The 23,603-nt window shown below is 51.5% G+C and overlaps 1 protein-coding gene across 1 annotated transcript; it reads left to right on the top strand.

The window, feature by feature from the left end:
• The first annotated feature begins 324 nt into the window (after positions 1-324).
• Positions 325-6,818, top strand: KRT9 (keratin 9). The gene is made up of 8 exons (XM_040497526.1): positions 325-1,494; positions 2,604-2,686; positions 2,805-2,961; positions 3,236-3,397; positions 4,108-4,233; positions 4,359-4,582; positions 4,960-5,423; positions 6,516-6,818. The coding sequence occupies exons 1-8, from the start codon at positions 820-822 to the stop codon at positions 6,533-6,535; spliced, it is 1,911 nt and encodes a 636-aa protein (XP_040353460.1). The 5' UTR covers positions 325-819; the 3' UTR covers positions 6,536-6,818.
• Positions 6,819-23,603: the final 16,785 nt, after the last annotated feature.

Genomic DNA, 23,603 nt, shown 5'->3' with positions numbered 1-23,603 from the left:
AAGGATCAGGACAGTGGAGCCCCTTGCCTTCCTGCTCCAAGGTCAGCCAGCCTCAGTACCACTGTCTTTATTCAGTCTTTCTCCCCGCATCCTTTGTGTGAACACAGCTTGCTATTTCCGAGCGCTGGTGGGCATGTGGCTGTGTTGCGGTCTTTCTGCCATGTCATTTGCTTCCTTCGTCACACTGGGGTTTCTGAGAGCAAGGACCGGGTTCCCCATCAGTCTGGGGCTCCGTGAGGGCAGGGGCTGGGCTTCCCACCATCACTGGCAGCTCTCTGTGGGCTGGGACTGTGCCTCCTCCATCCTCGGGGATGACCCCGTGGTCCCCCAGTCCTAGCCCACCCACAGTGCGCACTAGGTGGGAGCAGGGAGGGGTGCACACAGTGATAACCATCAGCGGGGGAGAAGACTCTACTCCTAGGAGTTCCTATCCCAGAGGGGCTAAGTCTCAGACCTGCTGCCGGGCCGGCTGGAGACCAAACGCCAGGATCTAGGTCACCCCCTTGGCGGCAGAGCTGATTTATGGTCCCCCTGACAGCCTAATATCACCAAATTACCCCACACAATGGAGAGAGGCTGGGCTGCCTCCGGGGAGTCAGAGAAGGACGCTGAGCCTGGGCGGCACTGCCGCCTCCCGATCGCAGACCTCCTTCAGGTCTGTGGGGGGAGGCTGGTGCCGACAGAGGGCACACCCAGGCATGCCACCTTCAGCTGGGGGTATAAGTAAGAAGCCTTGGGGACAGCCCTGTACCCTGCACTCGGGAACTAGCAGCGCTCTGACGACTGCCTCCTATCCCACGAGCTGCAGCAGGGCCAGCCATGAGTTGCAGACAATTCTCCTCCTCTTACCGGAGCCAAGGCAGCTCCAGGGGCGGCGGGGGCAGCATGATGTCCTCGTTCGGTCGCGTCAGCTCCTCAGGGGCCGCTGGAGGAGGGGGCCGATTCAGCTCTTCCAGTAGCTACGGAGGGGGGCGCTCCGGGGCCTGTGGGAGGGGAGGTGGTGGCAGTTTTGGCTCCAGCTACGGTGGAGGATCTGGGGGTGGTTTTAGTGCTGGTAGCTTCGGTGGAGGTTCCAGGCGCTTCGGTGGTGTGTCTGGAGGGGGCTTTGGGGGTGGATCTGGAGGAGGCTTTGGAGGCTCTGGGGGCTTTGGGGGTGGATCTGGAGGAGGCTTTGGAGGCTTTGGGGGCTTTGGGGGTGGATCTGGAGGAGGCTTTGGTTTTGGTGGCGGTTCTGCAGGAGGCTTTGGGGGATCTGGGGGCTTTGGCGGTGACTTTGATGGTGGTGCTGGTGGTATTCTGGGCGCTGATGAGAAGACCACCATGCAGAACCTCAATTTCCGGCTGGCCTCCTACTTGGAAAAGGTGCAGGCACTAGAGGAAGACAACAATAAACTGGAGGGTAAGATCCGGGAGTGGTATAACAAGCAGGGACCCATGGCCTTCCAAAAGGATTACTCCCCCTACTATGACACCATCGAAGACCTCAAGAACCAGGTAGGTGGGGAAACTCTGATCTTTCTCTCCTGGTGTCTCTGTCTCTCTTTCTCTCTCATACACACACACACACACACACACACACACACACACACACACTCACATGCTTCATCAACTTTCAGAGTCTGGGAAGAAGAGAGGACAGGCTTAGGTTAGCATGGGGGAGCCTGGGACTGGTTGTGGGGGGTCTCCTCTTGGCCTGACCCTAAGTTGGGAATGGAGAGGCAGTGTGGAGGGAGCACAGTGATGGAGGCACTGCCCTGGGAGCCAGTGATGCAGTCCTGGGTCTGCCATCAATTCACTATGCCCTCTCTGGGAAACCTGATGCCCTCTCTGGATCTGTTCTCCTACACATTTAATGCATGGGATGGGCAGACCAGCTCTTGTCCCTGTTGGTTCGAAACTTCTGTAATGATATGAAAAAAAAAATCCTGTTTGGAGCAGATCGTGTGGCTCAAGAGAGGAGGTAATCTGTGCGTGTCTCTCCTCTCACTCTTTAAGAATTTCGAACTTTCTAGTTTGGGAAACTTAGAAGTTGTATCTCTTCCTTCCTACTTCTCTTGGGCTTCTAGAGGGGCCTGTCTTGGTCTTTCCAGTTGGATGCAGACACACATGCTGGTTGTTTAAGGGGATGAAGAGGATCTAGAACTCCGGGGATGGAAGTAATCTACTTTTCCATACCCCCTACCTGCCCTTATCTACTCATCCTCCTACCACCCATTCATCTATATACCCACTCATCCAGCCAGCCATGTTTCTATCTATCCACTTATTCATCCACTCAATCTAGTGAATGACCACCCTCAGTGTTGCCTCCGGCAGACAAAGCGATGTACCAGACTTGGTCTCTGTCCTTGAGGAGCTCTCAGTTTAGCTAATTTGCCAAATGAATGAATGAATGAATGAATGAATGAATGTCACACTGAACATCCTTGCTGAAGTCTGTGAGGGGTATGTGCCAGGTACCAGCTGTTGGAAGCTTCTCCTACGTTTTAAGCATCTTCCCGGATGGGGCCATCATCTCTTATGGCTTTGCCTGGCCTCTTGCCTTCCCAGCAGTGGGTCATAGCAGAGGAGCATGGGCTCCATGCCATCTCCTCTGTTTTTAGATTCTGGACACCACAGTGGGCAACCATAAGACTCTCCTGGATCTTGACAACATTCGCATGACATTGGATGACTTCAGGATGAAGTGAGTCTGGCTGCCACTCCCTCTGCTGTCAACAATCTTTCTCCACCCCCTAGTGCTCTAAATGTCCCAGTAGGGACTTGTGCCCTCTTGCTCATTCCCACCCATGGCTGGTCTGCAGGTATGAGATGGAAAGCACCCTGCGACAAGGAGTGGAGGCTGACATCAATGGCTTGCGGAAGGTGCTGGATGATCTGACCATGCAAAAGTCTGACCTGGAAATGCAGTATGAGTCTCTGCAGGAGGAACTGATTTTCCTCAAGAAGAATCATGAGGATGTATGATACTGGCTACTTATGGCTTATTGAGGAGTGGGAGGAATGGAAGTGCAGAGACAATGGGGGGACAGCTATGGGGCATTGCCTGGGAGACACCCTCTCCGTGACTTTTGAGGACACTCTCCCAGTGCCTCCTTAGCAGTGCCTATGGTGGTGATTGGGCTTTGCCTTCCCAACTGTGCCCCTTTTTTGTACCTCTGGGAAAGCAGGGAGGGCTAAAATGTGGTGGAGAGGATCCTACCCCTTGACCTCATAGACCCATCATCCCTGGCAGGAGATGAATCAGCTGACTGGGCAGAACTCTGGGGATGTCAACGTGGAGATGAATGCTGCTCCTGGCAAAGATCTCACCAAGATCCTCAATGACATGCGCGAGCAGTATGAGAGGATCAGTGCTAAGAACCGTAGGGACATTGAAGAGCAATATGAGACTCAGGTGAGCAGAGTGGGCTGCCCATTCAACCATCTCTCCTTCTTCCATGCATCCCTCCATTCCTCCACCCCATCCCTCTCTCCTCCCACCCCTCCATCTCTCGGTTCAGCTGTCCTCCATCCAGCTTCAGTAATTGCCCACAAACATGATTACTGAGTGGCTTGTCAGTGACAGCTTTATGTGAAGTCCTAATGTCTCAGACATGAGCCAATAAGATTGCTGCTCTCAAGAAGCTCACAATTTATTACATGTGTGAACAAAGGCAGAGCATGAACAACTCATGTAAGTCTACGTGCTATCAGACCCCCCAGTAGAGGTGTGTGGTGTGCCTCTTATACCACACTGAGCTCTCTGATGTCTTCCTTTCTCCTTGAGCCTCCAGAGCCTACCACACGACCCTGGCATATGAGGGCATGGTCTCTAGTGTGTGTGTGTGTGCTTGTGTGTGTGTGTTTGGGGGTCGGTTTGAAATGAGGTTAGAAAGGTGGTTTGGGGACAAGTGTGAAGAATCTTAGAGCCTTGCTGGGAGGGAATGTTAAGTTGAGAGAATTGGATTACTCTGGCTGGCTAGCAGACCCAGGACTCAGGATAACTTGTCTTTGGTTTTGGCTCACTCTTGGTCCTGGAGGCAAAGGTCCGGGTGAGTGGGGCAGAACCTTCTCCATTGCAGCTTCTGGTCCAGCCTGGTTCTCACTGAGTTCTTGGGTTTTCAGATGAGCCAGATGGAGCAGGAAGTGACGAATAGTGGCCGGGAGATGGAGTCCAGCAACAAGGAGGTGACCCAGCTCCGGCACAGCATCCAGGAGATGGAGATTGAGCTGCAGTCTCAGCTCAGCAAGGTTGGCCGTTCTGCTCTAGACCCTTTGCCAACGTGAGGCACAGGAGGCTTGACATAATCCCCAGGAGTGGGAAGGGGAGGAGCTATGATGTAGCATCCCTCTTATAGCCTCCTCATGCCCCCTAGAAATCGGCCCTGGAGAAGTCCTTGGAAGACACCAAGAACCGCTACTGTGGCCAGCTGCAGCAGTTGCAGGAGCAGATCAGTAACCTGGAGGCTCAGCTCACTGAGATCCGGGGAGAGATTGAGTGCCAGAATCAGGAATATAGCGTTCTGCTCAACATCAAGACACGGCTGGAGCAGGAAATTGCGACTTACCGCAGCCTCCTTGAGGGTGGCCAGGAGGACTTGTAGGTGCCCCAGGATTCTGTGGAATCCCTAGGAATTTATAAGTCCCTGACATTGCATCTGTCTCTCTGGACACAGGCAGTTGGGAAAGTTCCTGTACACAGGGTCTTATGGGTTGAGGACTTCTTCATTCGGTGGGGGAGCTCAGGGCATCTGGGCTTTGGGAAAGGAGGTTGGTAACAATGAGAAAAGGGACTACTCCTTGTTCCAGGGAGAGGGAGGCTCTCCTTTCCAGCTGTGGTGCCAGCCTAGTCTGTCCTCTAGCTTGCAGAAGGAAAACTCAGGAAGATTCACATTTGGGTCTTGACTCTGTCCAGGTCCATCCTTGTATATGTAGTGGGGTCTCTCATTTTCTCTCTGTGTTATCTTTCATTCTCAGTGAATCTCATGAATCTGGACAAAGGTACTCTGGAGGTGGCAGAGGAAGTGGATATCACGGTGGAAGTGGAGGCAGTCATGGAAGAGGATCCTGGGGAGGAAGTGGAGGTAGCCATGGAAGAGGAAGTGGAGGCAGCTATGGAGGAAGAGGTAGTTCTGGAGGAGGAAGTGGAGGTAGCCATGGAGGAGGAAGTGGTGGCAGCTATGGTGGAGGAAGTAGTTCTGGAGGAGGAAGTGGAGGCAGGAGAGGAAGTGGTGGCAGCTGTGAAGAAGGAAGTGGATCTGGAGGAGGAAGTGGTGGCAGCTACGGAGGAGGAAGTGGATCTGGAGGAGGAAGTGGCGGCAGCTACGGAGGAGGAAGTGGATCTGGAGGAGGAAGTGGTGGCAGCTATGGAGGAGGAAGTGGAAGATCATCTCAGTCCCAGTCCTCTTCCTCAAAATCTGGTGAATGTGATGATACACAAGGTAAGGGACAACTCTAGCTCATGGGGTCAGGGAGGCACGGGTGTTAAGCTGTCATGGTACCACCCCTTTTTGAGTATCTTTGAGCTTCTCTAGGGGATACATACTCTGAACAGAGCTAGATTTTAGGGAGGTCTCTAGTAAGGTGTTATAGACTTGCCCTTATTTCTTAATTATCATTAATTTTGACAAACCTTTGGGTGAGGCTAGGACCAAATCTACATGGCCTGAGTCTCCATAGCTTAGGAGTTTGGTTGGAAATTGTGCATTATCTTATATGTTTCCCATCACACCCTATGAGGTGGTATTATTATTCCCATTTTAGAGATAAGGGAAATGAGGTTCAGAGAAGAGAAGTAGCTTATTCAAGGTCATACAATCAATAAATGAGGAACTCAGCTCTGTGGGTCTCCACAGCCAATACTTTCCATCATCATGAGGATGGGAAGACCTGGATTGGCAACATTTCAGGTAGAAAAGAGGTTCAGGTACTGTAGTCAGTGGTTGGCTCATACAAGTCAATTATATGGTGCAACTATCTAAAGGGGCATACACTGAACAGAAAAGTCTAATGTAAGAGTCACACCGTGAAGTGGTCTCTAGGTCAGAGAAAGTTTCCCCTTGTGCATGTTGAATTTTATGAATTATATGAAATTGTAGTAAAAAGTCTGGGTAACATGACCGGGGATTTTAGCTCAGAGAAACCTTGAGGTGCATGGAAGCTGTCCTTGTCTAGGGTGTCTGGTGTGGTTTTGTGCAACAAGAGGAACCACAGGGCCATGGATGTGCATGTATGGGCAGAGGCTGGGCCATACTTACCTCAACATCCAAGAAATGTACTAATAAGGCTATTGAATGGAAGAGGGACCAGGCTCATGAAACTTCATCTTCAGAAATGGGACAGTATCAGTCAGGGCTGCTGCAGGAGACCTTTAGGAATTGGATGGGGGCCACTAGGACCCCAAGGTCCTTCCAGCTCTTTGAGCTCCAGTCTCCTCGCTCTCCGTTTGCCTATCTTTCTCTAAGTCTTGGTTTCTCTGTCTCGTGTTCTAAGTCCTCCCTTCTCACCCTTACCTCTCTTCCGTCTCTCTACAGGCTATCAGATTCGATACTAGAGCTCCTGTAAATGTTTTTGGCTCCGCCTCAGCTGAGTGTCCCCCAGACAGGCAGCCCCCCAACAAAGCCTGCTTATTGCCTTCTGACATCAAGGATGGCTGGCAACAAGTCCCAGGGCTCATTTGGGACTGGGCTGAATGGGCATGTGTGCCTCTGGCTGCTCACTGGCTCCCTCCCCTAGGAGGGTTGGGGAGACCTCTCTTCCAACTGTCTGGTCTGGGGGTGATCCCACTTCCTGCCTGATCTCAATTTCCCAATAAAGCTTTCCTACTGCAAATCAAACTTGGACTTTGACCCATTTGTTCTTTGGGATTAAGAAGGGACAGAAAGGAGGTGAAGGGAGAATCAACTGAATCCACTTTGCAAAGTGTTGGTCAGGTTTTCTATCAATTGACTTTTGCTTGTAACAAAGCAACCCACGATTTAGTGGCTTAAAATAATAATCATTTATTTAGCTCATGATTTTGCAGTTGGCAGTTTAGACTGGGCAGTTCCATTTTCCTTCAAGCATCTGTGGCCAACTGCAATTTGGCTAGCTGCTCTGCCTCTGGGGCTTGGCTACATGCTGCCTGGGGGTGCTGGGGGTGAATGACACACATACTTCTCATCCTCCAGTTGGCTAGCTCAAGCAAGTGTCTCAGGAGAGTGAGTGGTAGTGTGCAAGGCCTCTTGGGGCTTGGGCTCAGAGTAGTCACTTTGGCTCTATCTTACTGCCCAAAACAACTCCCAGCCTTGGCCAGATTCAAAAGCAGGGGAAATAGACTCTTCCTGATGGGAGGAGCTACAAAGTCACAGGGCAAGGACATGGATATAGGGAGGGCAATGACTGAGGCCAGTTTTTGCAAACAATCTGCCATAGCCTATTAGCAGGTCCTATGTCTGATACAGAGAGAAAGAAGGCAAACACCATGTAGTTTTTGCTTTGGAAGATTTCACAGATGGCAAAAAATATAGCCCAAATAAAAGAGCTCCAAGGCAGAGTAAGGGATATTGTATATCCCTTGACATATATCCCTGTCAACAATGTTGACAGCAACCAACAATGTTCTCCAAAGATTCTGATGGGCCTGATATAGAATTACTTTTCCTGACAAGGGATGGACAGCCCCTCAGCCTGTGTTCCGGATATTATCACAGCTGATGTTAAACCCCCCAAAGCTTGGAAGCTTAAAACAATAACATTGATTTGGGGGCTTGGTGGGGACAGCTCACCTCTGTTCCACTTGGTGTCATTGTGCCTCACAGGCTGGAGTCATTTGAAGTCTTACTCACCTGTCTGGCACCTGGGCTGGAAAGACTCAAATGTGGGGGCTGGCCCTGCAGGGGCTCCTCAGTAGCTTTGTATGGAGATTCTCAGTGTGACCCTTCCAGCAGGGTAGCTTCAGGGTAGCCAGAATTCTTACATGCTGGAAGAAGTTGTTTTGCTTTATTATCTAGACTTGGGTGTCATGCAGGGTTCCCCTCTATTGTAGTGCTCGGGCCTGCTGAGATCCAAGGGAGGAAGCATAGACCTTGCAGGGGGCAGGATTCTAAGATGACCCCAGTTATTCAATCAAACATGAACCTAGGTATTGCTACGAAGGGATTTTGGAGAAATAATTAAGGTCTCTACTGTGTTGACCTTAAGATAGGGACATTATCCAGTGGGCCTGACATAATCATATAAGCTCTTTAAAAGGAGAGAGTTTTCTCTGGATGATCATAGAAGAGGAAGTCAGAGATGTGAAGCGCAAGATTTTGATTTGCCATTGCTGGCTTGAAGATGAAAAGGGGCATATGGCAAGAAATGTGGGTGGCCTCTAGAAGCTGAGAGCCACCCCGAAAAAGGGGACCTTGGTCCTCCAGCTGCAAAGAACGGATTTTTTTCCAAAAACAAGAAAGAGTTTGGAAGCAGATTTTCCACCAGAGTCTCCAGATGAGGACTCAGACTGGCCAACATCTTGATTTCAGCCTTGTAACACCCTTCACAGAAAACACCTGCAGAGCTGTGAGCTAATAAATGGGTGCTGTTTTAAGCTTAAAAATTTGCAGCAATTTTTAAAGCAGGAATAGAAAACAAGTACAGATCCCATATCAAGATGGAGGAGTGTCAATGTCACATTGAAGATCAGCATGTGGAATGGGATATAGTGATCTTTGGAAAATACACTTTTAAAAAACACATTTAAAAAACCACACTTTATTTATTTGTTTGGAGGTGGGGAGAAGGGCAGAGAGAGAGAAGGAGAGAGAAAATCCCAAGCAGGCTCCATGCTGTCTGCCCAGAGCCCGATGTGGGGCTCGATTTCACGAATCATGAGATCATGACTTGAGCCGAAATCAAGAGTTGGATGCCTAACCGACTGAGCCACCCAGGCGCCCTGGGAAAGCAAAATATGCCACAGATTGGCCAAATTATTGGGGGAGAGGTTGCATAAAGGTAAACTTAGGACAACAAGTGACACGGAAGCTCAGGAAAACCCAAGACCCTGGGGTTTATGAAGATGGAAGCTGGATAGTGTCTCTGGGTCCAAGATGGCTCTAGCAAGTTGCTGGAGCAGTGAGAATTTGTGATCATTTCGCTAGTGCTCCACCCTTACTGTGCCACTGGTTATTCTCTTCTCTGGTTCTCTTCCTGCTTCCAGCTGTCTTCCTCTCCTACCACTTTAATCTTCTCTCTACCTTTCTACCTCAAGATTGTCCATCTTGAGTCTGAGGCTTCCCAAGGGAGAAGCCAGAACCTTGCTTTCCCAACCTCCCTTGCAGCTAGGGCACGTGCATGTGACCCAGCTCTGCCAATCAGGTGCTCCCACACAAGACTTTGGTTTGAACGTGAAGGAATCTAATATGGCAGGAACAGAGCTGGGGCAGAGACACACAGGGGATGTTTACTGAGGCCACAGTAGTGGTGGCCCTGCAGGGATATGCAGTGCTCAACATGAACAGTTTAAGCTGCAATGTCTGTCCAGCAGCAACAGCCGTGGTGTCTTCCTGGCAAAATCCTTTAGAACGATTTGAGCATTGTTTCTGGTTGCATATACTCCAAGTCTGATTCTCTGCATATCCTGGGAAAGATGTACTTCTTTCTCTGTAGATGAAAGCAAACACATTCTGTTATTCTTTGCTCATTGGGATAAGGAAAGAAGAGTTTTCCACATCAGGGGCCAGAGACTATGGTGGTCTGTTCTAGTACGTAGACCAAATGTGGGTCAATGATTGCTATTGGAATAGCCATGTGATACATTGTAAAATAACCATCCCCTCACATCTGTTTGTATTCTACACAGGGAAAATGGCAAGTTAATTGGGAAGTGATCAGAGGCATCAACTCTGAATTTATCAAGTCTTTTCTGAGGTGCTAATCTCTGTCATTCTCTTAGAAATGTCGTGTTATTGGCTCTTCTTTCCACACTAATCTATACTCCATGGGTCAGGGAGCCATTTATTGACTATATAGATTCCATTGCAGACACTAGGAAATAACCACAAGATGGGTCTAGGGTACTACTGAGCTCACGAGAAGCAGACTTAAATCAAAACTCCATTTGTGGGGCACCTGTGTGGCTCAGTTGGTTAAGCATCTGATCTTGATTTTGGCTCAGATAGTGATCTCACAGTTTGTGGGTTTGAGCCCTGCGTCAGGCTCCATGCTGACAGTGCAGAGCCTGCTTGGGATTCTCTCTCTCCCTCTCTCTCTGCCCCTCCCCTGCTCGTGCACCACCCCCTCTCTCCTTTTCTCTCAAAATAAATAAATAAACCTAAAAAACCCCCTTAACTTGCTATCTGATCCTCTGTATTGGTCAGGTTCTCAGGTGCAACCAACAAAAGCAACTTTGCCTATTTTAACAAGTAAGGGATTTATAAGAGCTCCTGATACTTTGAAGAATCATCAAGAGACAATTAGGAAACAAAATTGGGGCTAAGTTTCTAGTGCCTCCCAAAATGACACAGCAGAATGGGTCTGCCAAGGGCATTGTTGCCTCTGGCGTGAGTAGGGAGTTTCCAAGTCAGGATGCGGCCTGCTGAATTAAGAAACAGCATCTACAGCCAGAGCTTCAGAACCAGGCTGTCTCTGCCATCGAGCCAGCAAACTGGATGTCCCAAGTGGAGCCCATTTCTTCATATACCTCCCTTCTAAATTAAGGATCACATGGTGCAGAACCTCATTTCAATGGCAAAGGAGGCTGGGAAATGTAGTTTTTGGATGTACCTGGGAAAGAATAGTGATCAAATGACAGATATAACATAAACACGCATAAGCTTCCAGTCTTGAACCACAGTGTTGTGCTGCTAACCTCCAATTTTCAGGGATTAGAGTTAGTGTGGAGCCAGTGTCCAATAATCCATGAAAGTCTGGGTACTTTTCTCCCCCCAGTACATAGCTACTCTTGTAAATGCCCACAGGTTCCTATGGGGAAGATTAGGAGGTAGACATACAGTATGTGCTTATAATTTATGGCAGAGTCCTTCCTCAAGGGTACCCAGACTTCCTTTTATTCAGAGTTCTCTGCATCTATGAGATAGTTCTGATTTAGGAATTCAATGAGTCTGTCATTCTCCATTATGGGGCTTAAGACAGGCCTATTCTTGACCTAAAGGTTTCTTTTTGGAGTGTGGGGTAGGGAAGTGGGGCAGGTATGGAAGACCCACTTGCTGATATCAGTCCCACATCCTTCTAGTAAGCATTCCTGTACTCTAAAGGCCGATAATCTTAGAACTATCTTTCCCAGACTCCCTTACAGCTATGGCTGTAGGAGAAATTTAGGTTTTTGCCAACACATACACTTCTGTGGGACATGAATCGAGTGGGGAGAGGTCTGGAGTGGAGAGTGTTTTTGCTGGTATAGATCTACCGGGTATGACATGGTCCCGGAGTCAACAGAACTATTTCTGGCTTACAGATTCCCAAGGTCTCTGATTGTGGCAACCAGGAGCTCCCTTTCAGTCTGGTTCTGTGGTGTTAATCTGGGAGCTATTCCCAGGGGCCCAATCCAGTGTCTGTTCCTCCAAGCTTCTTATGATTTTGTAAGCACCTAATGCTCTGTATTAAGTTCCTTTTGGTTAGGAGAAAAGTGAGATTTGTTTCTGTTACTTAATACTGAATCCTGACTGAATCAAGACCTTGGTGGGCGGTGCATATATTTTGGTCCTAGAAACCCATGAACAACTGACCATAATCAGGGATCCCTAGAGATTTTATCATTCTACCTTCTGTTCTAGCCTGCTAGCATTGAAATGCCCCTAATTGTCCTCTGCCACATAGAATCCCATTATTATTGAAGTAGAAATCCTCATTCAGCTGTATCATCTCTTACTTGCGTCCTCAGAGAATACTGCCGCTGCGCTTTTCAAAGATGCTGGGTTCCCTCTTGTCTAGGTATTATTATTATTATTATTATTATTATTATTATTTTGGAGAGAGAGAGAGCAAGCAAGGGAGAGGGGCAGAGGGAGAGAGAATCTTAAGCAGGTTCCATGCTTATCGCAGAGCCCAATGCGGGACTCAAACCCACAACCCTGGGATCATGACCGGAGCTGAAATCAAAAGATGGACAGTCAACTGAGTGAGCCACCCAGGTACCCCTTGTCTAGATATTTCTTAATTTCCAGAGTCTATACAGTGTCTTCTGGGCTCTCATAGCTGGAGAGTTGTTGAATACGTTCCATGAGATAACTCCACTCCAACATTTCTGTTTCCCTAACTGGTTGTATTCCTTCTTCCTTATTACAACAGGGGTTTTCTGGAAGCTCAGCTTTATTTCATATGGGCCACCACTGAGTTCAGTGTCTGCCACTCAACTGAGCAAGTATTTAGACCCACTCCCAGATATTCAAGCTAATAGCTGAACAGTGACTCTCCAGTGAATGCCTCCATATTGATTAATTCAGCCTGATCAAAAATTAGAATTAATTCTCAAACCCAGTGTTTACATTTCTGCTGATACAGTGGGTAAGCCTTTGGGTGAGCCTTTTTCTCTAAGCTTTGACTTGATAACTGACCTTCTCTTCCGGATCTGACTTACTTATAACTTTGGAGGCTATAAAGGCTGTAAAGGGTGGTAGGGTGGAGTGTAAAGATAATTTGGAGTTTGGGGTACTTTAAGCCAACAAAATCCTCTTATATTTCCATTCCAATTCTGTGAGTGCTCCTGTTTCCAGATCAATGGCCTAGCTTTTACATAAGAGACTTAGCAAGGCTGTGATTTCAACCGATGCTGTAACGTGGCAATTTGGGGAATTCAACTGTGAGATGAAATCTTCAGTCCTTCCGCCTGGAAAGTACAGGAAATAAGAGACCTTTTTAGCATAACCGTGGAAAGTCCCTGGTGTTCTGATTGCCCATAAAGTCCAGGACCTGGGAATTTGAGAAAACTACCCTAAGGTACTTCTCTAAGCTCTCCGGTACAGTTAGAAGAAAACTAGACAACCCCTATCTCATCACTACATGCCTTGGACTTCCAAAGCCCCATATTTTAATAACAGTTGGATGTTCACTGCCTTCAGACCCATCTAGGTCAGATAACTATTTTGAATCTCATGTTACTCCTTCAACAATCTTTATGGGGTAAAAATGTAATTAAGTTGCTTCTCTGCCAGGCACTGTTCATTGAACCAATGAGGCAAACATTCTTGCCTACCTGGAGCTTACATTATAGGTAGGGGGAGGGGAACACAATAAATGTAACACATCAATAAATTATTATGATATATTTTGAGGTGGAAAGTGCAAAGAGAAGCAGGGAATGGTGGGGGGGGGGGGGGCGTTGGAATGCGTGGTAGGGAGGGAAGGATGGCAGGGGTAAACAGGGTAGCCAAGGTCGGGTTAGTCAACAGGGTGAAATATAAGCAATGACCTGACAGAGCAAGGGAGATAGACAGGCAGGTGTGTGGCAGGAGATCAATCTGGGCACAGTGCATGAGGGTGTGAAGGCCCTAAGGTGGGAAGGGAACATATTTGGCATATGATTAGGTTTTATTTATTTATTTATAAGTTTATTTATAAGTTTATTTACTTATTTTTGAGAGAAAGAGAGGGAGCACAAGCAGGGGAAGAGCAGAGAGAGAGAGAGAGAGAGAGAGGGAGGGAGACACAGAATCCGAAGCAGGCTCCAGGCTCTGAGCCGTCAGCCCAGAGCCCGATGTGGGGCTCAAACCCACGAACCGCGAGATCGTGACCTGAGCCGAAGTCGGCCGCTCAACCGACTGAGCCACCCAGGCGCCCCATCAAGCAGGGTTTTTACCTGCACGGATCAGAAGCCACACTCTGAAGCCAGTTTGTTAAGGTGGGTCACAGAGTCCCTGGGAAGAACTCCCAGGGAACGAGGACTGCAGGCTGTGCAGCCGGAGGAAGCCTCCCTCTTGCACCATCTGCGGGCACCGATTCAGAGGCATGTCGTACTCGGAGCTGCTGCTAAGGCCCTGGCAGGGCTGCTGCTAGAAGCTGGGTGTCTCTGTGGCCGCTCCTACCAGAGCGGATCCCACGGGGCACATCCCTCTTTAGATCATTAGCTCTCGGCCCGCGGGCTTATGCCATGGGTTTGTTTGGGAAGGTTCTGGTCATGCGGCTGTGTTCCTACTGCAAGGGAGCCTGGAAGGCTATACGGGTGGGCGGGTGGAGAGGGGGGCCGGGGAGCACAGCCACCATACGGAGAATTCCTTTGCAAAGGAGCCGGATGACCAAGAACAGGAGAAAGGGGCAGGGACAAACAGTTATCAAGCACTCACTGTGGACAAGACGCTGTGTCAAACACTTCCCATATATATGACCTTTGTTAGTCCTTGCTGCAACCTCCTGATGCTGTTTATTTTTTCATTTCCTCGTGACAAAACACGTTCCGTTCCGTAGGGTTAAATCGCTTGCCAAAAAGATCACGTAGCTTCTAAGCGGCAGAGCCAGGATGTGAACCTAGAAGTCAGTTCCAGAAAAGCGGAGGTTATCATGCCCATTTTACAGAAGAAGAAACTCTAGCTCAGAGAGGTTAAGCAACTTGTCTGAGGTGACACAGCTTGTAAGTGACTGAGCTAGGACTCAAATCCAGTTTGGCCTGGCTCCGAAGCTGGTGCTCTTCCTGCCCTGTCTGGCCTCACACGATGATTGAGCTCCCACTGAATTCAGAGACAAGCAGAAGCAGAAGCTTGCCTGTAAGGCTTGTCGCAAATGCCCCGTGTGGGAAGCGATGCTGGCATAAAGCGCAGAGAAGATGGGCAACCTCACACATGGAGATTCTTTCCTGAGACCTCAGATCCCGCCCCCCCCCACCCAGAAGGCCCTGGGTCTGTGCTTGCCGCAAGGAGGAGTGGGTAAACAGAGAAGAGAGCGAAGGAATGAAGAGTGATAGCTGGATGGTCTTGGAAAACCTTTGTGACTCCAACGCTCATGACTCGCCAGCTCCCCGACCTCACGAGGCCCCCCGCCCCAAGGCTGTCCTACGTGTGGGGGCCGCTGGCCTTCCTGGCCCAGGGCGCGGGTGCTGTCCCCCCACCTCAGGCCTGGACAGGAACAACGTTCCCTTCTCTGTTCCCTTACTAGACTGGGAACCATTGGGACTGTCTGGGGACTCTCACGATGAACACCGGCGCCAGGTAGGAGGCAGGAGAGACGGTCCGGCCTGAGGTTAGGAGTTAGTGAGGAGAGGCGAGGTGAGGGTGGGAATCTCGAAGCTGCCTCCTTATGGGCCTCCAACTATTTTAATCTCCTCCTGAGACCGTTTCATTCAATGGTTCATTCACTCAACAAATCTGTATTCAACAAATTCTGTATTTGGGCTGGAAGGAAATAAAACTGTGAGGAAAACAGATGGAGTGTCTCTGCCCAGGGGGCTCACGGCCGGGTGCGGGAGGCAGACAGGCAGGTTGGTAATCGCGGTCTGGTGCGGTGAGTACGGTCCGTGCCGGGAAGAGCCCAGGGCTTTGAAAGCATGGCCTCCTGACCCGGCCCTGGCGGCCTGGGAGGTTCCTACGACAGGCATGTTCAGGAATGTTCCGCGTGCCACTGCTTCTCAAGACATTACCACGAGAGGCAGATGCCGTTGCTTCCGTTTGCAAATGAGGAAACTGAGGCTCAGGAAGGGAAGTCACTTGCTCAAGTCACACATACCAAGGTTGGCCTGGCTCCGAATCTTGCCCTCTCAGCACTGGCCTCTAACAATTATTAGCACCTTCTAAGGTCAGAGGTGGGCTGCCGATGGGCAGAGCTGTTTTGAGACAACCGTGCAAACAAGCAAGAGCGAACTCTTTGGTCTCTGGCCTCAGTTTCCCCCCCACAAGCACCCTCTCTGAGTTTGTTAAAGGAATGAGTGAGTGAACAGCTATGGAGGGGATGAGAGCATTGGACCAGATGGTGCCTAAGGATCCCTCTTCCCCAAAGAATCTGCTTCTGACCTTCATACCTCATCAGATGGCTTTGACCCTCCTGAGAGTTCTGGAATCTCTTGCCCAGGAGTCTCTCGATCCATCTTTGCCACCAGCACCCTCAGCCTCAGGGACATGCCATTCTCACTTGGACTCAGGCCAGACCCAGTGCAACACGATCCTTTTCCTGTCTTCCCCTCAGCATGACTAACACATGTTGGGGATTGTTGGAAGGAACTTTTGTCAGGACAGGGAAACCTCAGGGAAGTGAGTCAAGAGAGCACAAAACCCATAAAAATGGGTCAAGTCTGAGACAGACGCAAAGGTGGAGTGGAGGTGGAGAGAAAGTTGGCTCCTCCAGTCTCCCTGTTCATTGGGAGCCCCATGTGGAGCCCCTGTCTCCCTTTATCAAGTCATCGTCCCCTTCATTCAACACGTACTCATGGAGGCTGCTTGGTGGTGGGACCACAAGAGTGATCCATGAAGGGTCTGCTTCGTCGGGTCTTGTGGAGAAGACCAATGAGGACCAGAAACCACAGTGCAGGCACAGCGTGTTGAGTACCTCCTGGGGGAATCTGGGGGCTTGGGCACACACTGGGGGTGCCTGACCTAGTCCTAGGAGTCAGGGGACATTCCATGGAGGAAGCGCTGGGCTGAGACCCGAGAGATGATTGGGTTTATCCAGGTTATAGTTGATGGAGGTGTGTTGTACCAGAGTGCATGCGTGCTGGGGCGGGGTGAGTGCTTTGGGCAGGGGGACCTACACCGGTCAAGGCCTGGAGGTGGCACCGTGGCACAATGGAGGACCTGGAACATGCTTCCTGGGGCAGTGTGATGAGGGGCTGCTGAGAGGCGAGGGCGAGGGCGAGTTGGTGGAGACGTTGAGGTGCGAGCTTGTAGAACGTTCACACGTGTTCAAGTGTGACATGCAAGAATGGGGCTGGGGCAGAGGATCCCGGCTCTACTGGTTAATGATTCTGAAATGCATTAATTTCAAAGAAAACCTGCATTTCCCAAGCTTTCTGCTCCCTGTGGGGGCCTCCTATCTCTCTCTCCAATGTCATGGTTCCCCCTCTGCCCCAGGGGAAAGCTACTCTCATTTGCTCTTGGGTCCGAACTCCAGGAAAGCCAAATCTTCTTTTCTTCTCTCTTGGTTCCCTCCCTTTCTCTTCTTGCTGATGTCTGAGATGCTCTGGAATTTTCAGAGGGAAAGTTTGGCCACCTAAGAAAGGCTTAATGGAAATGAACAAGGAGTATTCAGAGTGGATGTAATCCTAGGAGATGGAGTCACGCTTGCGGGATTAAGGGCAAAGGAGGAGACGGCTGGGTGGCTCAGTGGGCTAAACATCCCATTCTTGATTTCAGCTCAGGTCATGATCTCACGGTTTGTGAGTTCAAGCCCTGAGTTGAGCTCTGGTCTGATGAGCGGAGCCTGTCTGGTATTCTCTCGCTCCCTCTCTGTCTGCCCTTACCCTGTTTGTGCTCTGTCTTTCTCTCTCTCAAAATAAATAAGCTTAAAAAAAAAAAAAAAAGGATAAAGGAGACCACAGTGGCTGTCTCCAGTAAAGCCACACCAGGCCCTCAGTCCCCTTCCCAGGCCGTTCATGCAGTCGGCAAATATCCTGTGATATTTGGGTAAATAGAATCCAGGTCCGGCGATCCAAGGGCTGTGATGAGGGAGGAACACAGGCTTGGCAGCTCAGAGCAGGGCATGCAGTGTAGATGAGGGAGCACCAGGGAGAGGATTAAGGAGCAGGTGGGAGAGGACAGAGTGGAGGTGCTGGTGGTGGGGAGTGTACGTGGGGAGGCCTGCAAGTAAGAGCTGGCCTGGTACTTTCAAGAAACCAGAACAAATCCGGAGTGGAGTCGGGGTGGGGGGGGCGGGTAGAAAGTGCTGAGGGTTGAAGATGGAGAGGTAGCTGGGCTGGATCCTGAAAGGTATGGAAAACCATGCCGGAGAGGTGGGCCCACTGAAGGGTTCTGTGCTCAGGCTGTGCAATCTTCCAGTGTCAAATTCCTCGAGTTATGTCGGAGGCTCTTCCTATGCCCACATCTCCCATTGTGTGGGGCAACTGCCGGGGAGAGGGGAACTTGGTGGAGGGTCCCCTCAGTCCAAATACAGACCCCCACCCCCCAGAGTGTCTCCTCCCACTGGTGGCTCTGGGAGGTTCAGTGACTGTCTTCGGACCCATAGCTATGGAGAGACTCACTGCCCTCCTGGATTTGAGCCCATGTGGCTGGGATTCCATGACCAGCGGGTTTTCTTTTGGTATCCTGTCTCTGCCCCTTGCAAGGGATTTAGGGCTGTTTCTTGCTCTCATGGGATTTATGCTCCTATCTGCCCAGCTTTCTTTTTAAAAAAAATTTAAATTTTATTTTTAGAGAAAGAGAAAGAGAACAAGGGCAGGGCAGAGAGAGAGAGAGAGAGAGAGAGGGAGGGAGAGAGAGAGAATCCCAAGTAGGCTCTGCACTGTCAGTGCCGAGCCTGATGTGGGGCTTGAACTCACGAACCATGAGATCATGACCTGAGCCGAAACCAAGAGTCAGATGCTTAACCAACTAAGCCACCCAGTGCCCCTCTGCCTGGCTTTCCACACCCTGATCTCCAAGGGTCCCAATAAATTCCACTCCCAACAGAACTGAATTAAGAGGATTGTTCTATTCCTGGAAATCTTTAACCACTCGGGTTACACTGATTCCAGCAGGTCTGGTACTGGGAGGCAGGAGGCTGGGCCGAAGCTGTGGGGGCATGGTGGGGGCAGGTAGCTGAGCTGGGCGGAAGTGGGTGCCAGTTTCCTTCACAGCCAAGGCTGCAGTGGCCCCTTGTGGTTGTCTTACACACAAGGAAACTGAGTGTCAGATACACTACAAGTTTAGAGCTGGGTGGGGAGGTACCTTTCCTTAGAAGGATGGCCTCCTCCACTCCTTTGTTGCTCAGAGAAGGAAAGACACATGCCCAGGGTCACACAGCTAGAAGCCAGGCCCTTGGACTTCCAGCCCTCCTGGGGCTCTTTCTCCTGTACCACTTCCAGCTCAGCGCCCTTTTGCTGTGCATAGGAAGGCCAGGGAGTAGCCTGGAGTGTAGCGCCCGCCCTTGCCTACATAGGCCCCCTCTGATCCTTCTCCTCGTTTCAGAATTGAGCAGGGGTACAGAAAGGGGCCGGCGGCAAGGAGACGGCCTGGTGACAGGGCAGCGCGTCCCCATGAGGCCTCCAGGGGGCGCTGTGGGACCGAGTTGGCCGGTCCCAAGCGCCCGGTGTAGGGGCGGAGCTAGTTCCGCACACTGGGGACAAAGGGCAGCCAGCCAGCCTGGGGGGGCTTGCGGGGAGAGTGCAACGGGGGGTGGGGGGGGGGGCCCGCGGCCCGCGGCCTGCCTTTTCCGAAGCCGTGGCTGGCTCCGAAGGGGACACCACCACCTCTTTCCGTGGCTCGGACGCCAGGCCTCTGATCCCCCTCTCAACCCCCTGGAAACTGCACTTTCCAGAAGCTACCTCTTTTTACTGAGTTTCCGAATGTCCAGGCAGGATTGTTGTCCCTGTGACTCGGATGGTGAACAGTTTCAGAGAGGCCGAGGGATTGGCCAAGGCCAGCCAGCTGCTAAAAAGACAGAGCCGGGCCTCCATCCAGAGCTTCTAGATTCAAACTCCAGCCCCCTTTCTGGCACACTCGGGGTTCCCAGAGTTTGGCTCAGGGTAAATGGGAAGGGGTGCTGTGGAAGGCAGTTGTGGGGGAGGCTTTGGAGTCCCCTCCATGACTCCCTGACCTTTTTGTCCCTCCTCTTCTCATCTGTAAAATGGTGGTAATCATTTCCCTCCAGAGGTTGCTCTAGAAAACGGACATAAGGATGTACCGAGACGGCCGGACACCAGGTCTGCGGTAGCCGGTGTTGAACACCGGGATGCTGCCAGCCCGGTCCTCTGTATAGCCTTCTTCCTAGGGACCCAGGCTGGGAACGTCAGAGCCCCGCTGTGCCTCCCTGAGGCGGGGGTGGCCGGTGCACGGCCTTTGACTCTGGGGCGCAGAGTGTGGGGCAGGCATTGATCAGCCTGGCGCAGCCAGTGCAGAGACAGAGCTGAGAGGGGCCAGGTCTGGTGGGGTCAGAGGCAGGGCAGGGTGTGAGGGATGTGGGGTGAGTCATTCTCCAGCCCAGCTGCTGTGGAGTGAAGGGGGAAGGAGTGTGGGGGTTGGCCAGGCCCGGCGGCACCAGGCACCACGATACCAGGCAAGGAGGCGGCCCTGAAGCAGAGGCGAGGCTGTGGCCCTGTGCCCACCCCACCCTGCCGGCTCCTGTCCTATCTGGTGCACCCCAGGAACGGGGTAGGCCAGAGGAGACATGTGGTCTGGGAATTCTCAGGGTGGGCCTGTGCGGGGAGTGGGGCCCCTCACTGGGGGCGAGGTCCGGAATGCATTCCTCCCCCAGCTCGCTGCCCACCTCCCTCCCCCCCCTCCCGCCACCGCCCTCGGCCCTTGCGAAAGCCTTTCTTCCTGCCCCTGCGGCTGGGGGTGGAAAAGAATGCTCTGTGGGGCTCTCTCCCAGCCCCCGTGGGGTCGCCATCTAAGACAGGCTGAGATGGTGTCCACATGTGTATCAGGCCCCACGGCAGACTGTAGCCACCCTTGCCTGGGTCAGGGTGTCCACAGGATACTGGGGACGTTCAGGGTCAACAGGATGGACTTTAGAGAAACAAGTTTTGGAAATGTGGACAAGGGCAGGGATGGGCCTGAACCTGGGGCATGGGAGCTGGGGGCTGGGAGGGGAGTCAGAAGAGCAGCAGGAAGCTGAAGGGACAGGCGAAAAGGGGTGAGGGAAGAGCGGTGTGATGGTGGGCTGGTGACGGCAGTGGGGGGGGGCTGCCTATGGTGTTTAAGAGGCCCCCCACCCCCCACTCCCAGTAGCTGATCAGCCTTCCTCCCTCAGAGCAGGGTGCAGACGGGTGGGGGGTGCACCTGGAAGGACCCAGGGGAATGATCAGGATGACAGGGACCCGAGATGAATAAGCCAGCTCCTGCCCTCAAGTAGCTTACTCGCTGGAGGAGAGAGAGCCAGCTGAGCTCACCGTGGGAAGAGGACAGTCACAGCAGAAGCCAAGCTCCAGACAGGCCAGGGGGAGCAAGGGAGTTGGGTAGGCGGGGCCGGGAGGCACAGTGGCTTTAAGGAAGAGGCTTCTTTTTGCTGCTGTTACAAGTTGCCACAAACTTAGTGGCTTAAACACCCACTTGGTGTCTTAATAGTTCTAGAGCTCAGCAGTCTGAACTGGGTCTTACGGGCTAAAGCCAAGGTGTCAGCAGAACCGTGTTCCTTCTGGATGTTCTAGGGGAGAGTCCGTTTCCTTGCCTTTCTGGCTCTTAGAGGCTGCTGCCTGCCTTGACTCTGGGCCTCTTCCTCCTTCGGAGTGCAACATTCTGGGACAGCTGGGTTGAGCCACTGACTTTTGATTTGGGCTCAGGTCATGATCTCACAGTTCATGAGCCCCGAGTTGGGCTCCGTGCTGAGTGTGGAGCCTGCTTGGCATTCTCTCTCTCTCTCTCTCTGCCTCTCCTCTGCTCTCTCTCTCTCTTTCTCAAAAATAAACTTTAAACAGTTTTTTAAAATGTTTATTCCTTTTTATTTTTTTTATTTTTTTTTCAACGTTTTTTTATTTATTTTTGGGACAGAGAGAGACAGAGCATGAACGGGGGAGGGGCAGAGAGAGAGGGAGACACAGAATCGGAAACAGGCTCCAGGCTCTGAGCCATCAGCCCAGAGCCCGATGCGGGGCTCGAACTCACGGACCGCGAGATCGTGACCTGGCTGAAGTCGGACGCTTAACCGACTGCGCCACCCAGGCGCCCCTGTTTATTCCTTTTTAAGAGAAAGAGAGAGACAGAGCACAAGTGGAGGTGGAGGGAGACACAGAATCCGAAGCAAGCTCCAGGCTCTGAGCTGTCAGCAGAGAGCCAGACAGCAGGGGCTGGAATTCATGAACTGTGAGACCGCGATTGGAGCCAAAGTCAGATGCTCAGCCGACTGAGCCACCCAGGTGCCCCCCTTCCATGCAAATAAATAAACTTTAAACAAAGTGCATCATTCTGCCCTGTTTCCATGGTCCCATCTCTTCTCTCTGACTTTGACCACTTTGCCCTCCTGTTATAAGGACCCTGGTGATTACGCTAAGCCCGCTCAGATAATCCAGCATAAATCTCTCCATCACAAGATCCTTAACTCAACCACATCTACAAAGTCCTTTTTTTTTTGCCACTTAAGGTGCATGTGCAGGTGTCCCGGGGATTCGGACATGCACATCTTTGGAGGGCCATTATTCTGCCGACCGCAGGTGGCACTGGAGATGGGGCGGGGCTTCGACAGGTGAGGGCTGAGGGAGAGGACCCTGCAGGTGGAGGGCCAGGGCCTGAGGGCTCCGGTGTATGCTTGCAGGCAGGTGTGGTTTGGGGGAACAGACCTGGGAGAGCTCAAAGGCCTGTGCTCGCCCCGTTTCTAAGTAAACCAGGTTGGCCTCCAAGGTCATGAGGCAGACTTGCCCCCTGAGAGACGGTGAGGCTGGGGCGAGATGTTCCTCCAGGACTTAGCGCTGCTCTGTTCTTTTCAGGTATAGAGGCCAGAATACCCTTGTGATTGTTTCCCAGTGGTGTCCACCCTGGAGCCCTGTCCCCTCCCGCCCACGCGACTCCCACCGCAGACATCGTCAGAATCGCAGACATCGTCAGAAACGGCACCAACCTCTCCTCCAGCTGCAAAGGGCAGATCTGGGCTTGTTCCCCTCCGTGGCCTGTGCTGGCCTTCAGCTCTGATCCCTTCCTCCAGCTTGACTCCCCAGCCACCTTGAACTGCTCCCTGGTCCATCTCTCACCCATTAGGCCCAGGTCATTGCCAGGAGCCCCCCACTGCTTTCCCCACTACTCAGCCTCAGCTCTTGGGAAACCAGCCTCCCCCTTCCTTCCTCTCCTCCAAGCATGGAAGCAGTGAGCAGCTTCCGCAGCATCTTCTGTAATAACCCGTGCCTGTGGAGTGACCCTCCGGTGCAGGGATGATGGACGCATCGCATTCACTCCTCCGTTTCAGAGATGAGGAAACTGAGGCTCGGAGAGGTAAGTAACTGGCCTTGAGTGACACAGCTTTAAAAAAAATAGTGGATCCATGGATGAAGCCCGGGAGTCATTTTATAGAGGAGGAAACTGAAGCTTGGGGAGGTTCAGTAACTGGCCAGGCTAATGAGTGGTTCCCAAACCAAGGTGTGGCTCGTTTCTAAGGCCAAGCTTGTCACTGTCTCACTCCGTGGTCACTCATTAATCTTAACTGCCACACTATGCCGCTTAGTCTAGCCGGGGGCTGGGCCTGTGTCTGTCATCTTTGTGTCCCGCACCAGCAGAGGTCCAGCTCAGGGCATGTGCCTGGCCAGATGAGTGAATGAAAGAATGAATGTTGCTTCCTGGGCGTGGCTCTGGGCAGAGCGGGGACACTGCTCAGGGAGGCCACCTGCAGCTGCTGAGATACAGAAGGAACTGCAGGCTTGAGGCCATGCTAGGCCGGGATGGGCTCCAGCCCATCCAAATTTCTTGGCAGATCTGAACATTCAAGTTGGTTGGTTGGTTTTACAAATGTATTTTATGTATAGTTTGGGGGAGAGGGAATACACACCTAGAGTAGGAAACTGTCAAAGTACAAAGGGGATAGAATAAAACCTTGGACTGGGATTAACTTGTTCCGCAAGACGGGATTAACGTGTTCCGCAAGACGAG

Source organism: Herpailurus yagouaroundi, unplaced genomic scaffold (assembly GCF_014898765.1).
Source record: "Herpailurus yagouaroundi ecotype Mexico unplaced genomic scaffold, PumYag 189, whole genome shotgun sequence".
Classification (NCBI taxonomy): domain Eukaryota; kingdom Metazoa; phylum Chordata; class Mammalia; order Carnivora; family Felidae; genus Herpailurus; species Herpailurus yagouaroundi.
The sequence above is the reverse complement of the archived record's forward strand: the minus strand, read 5'-3'. Positions and strand labels throughout refer to the sequence as shown.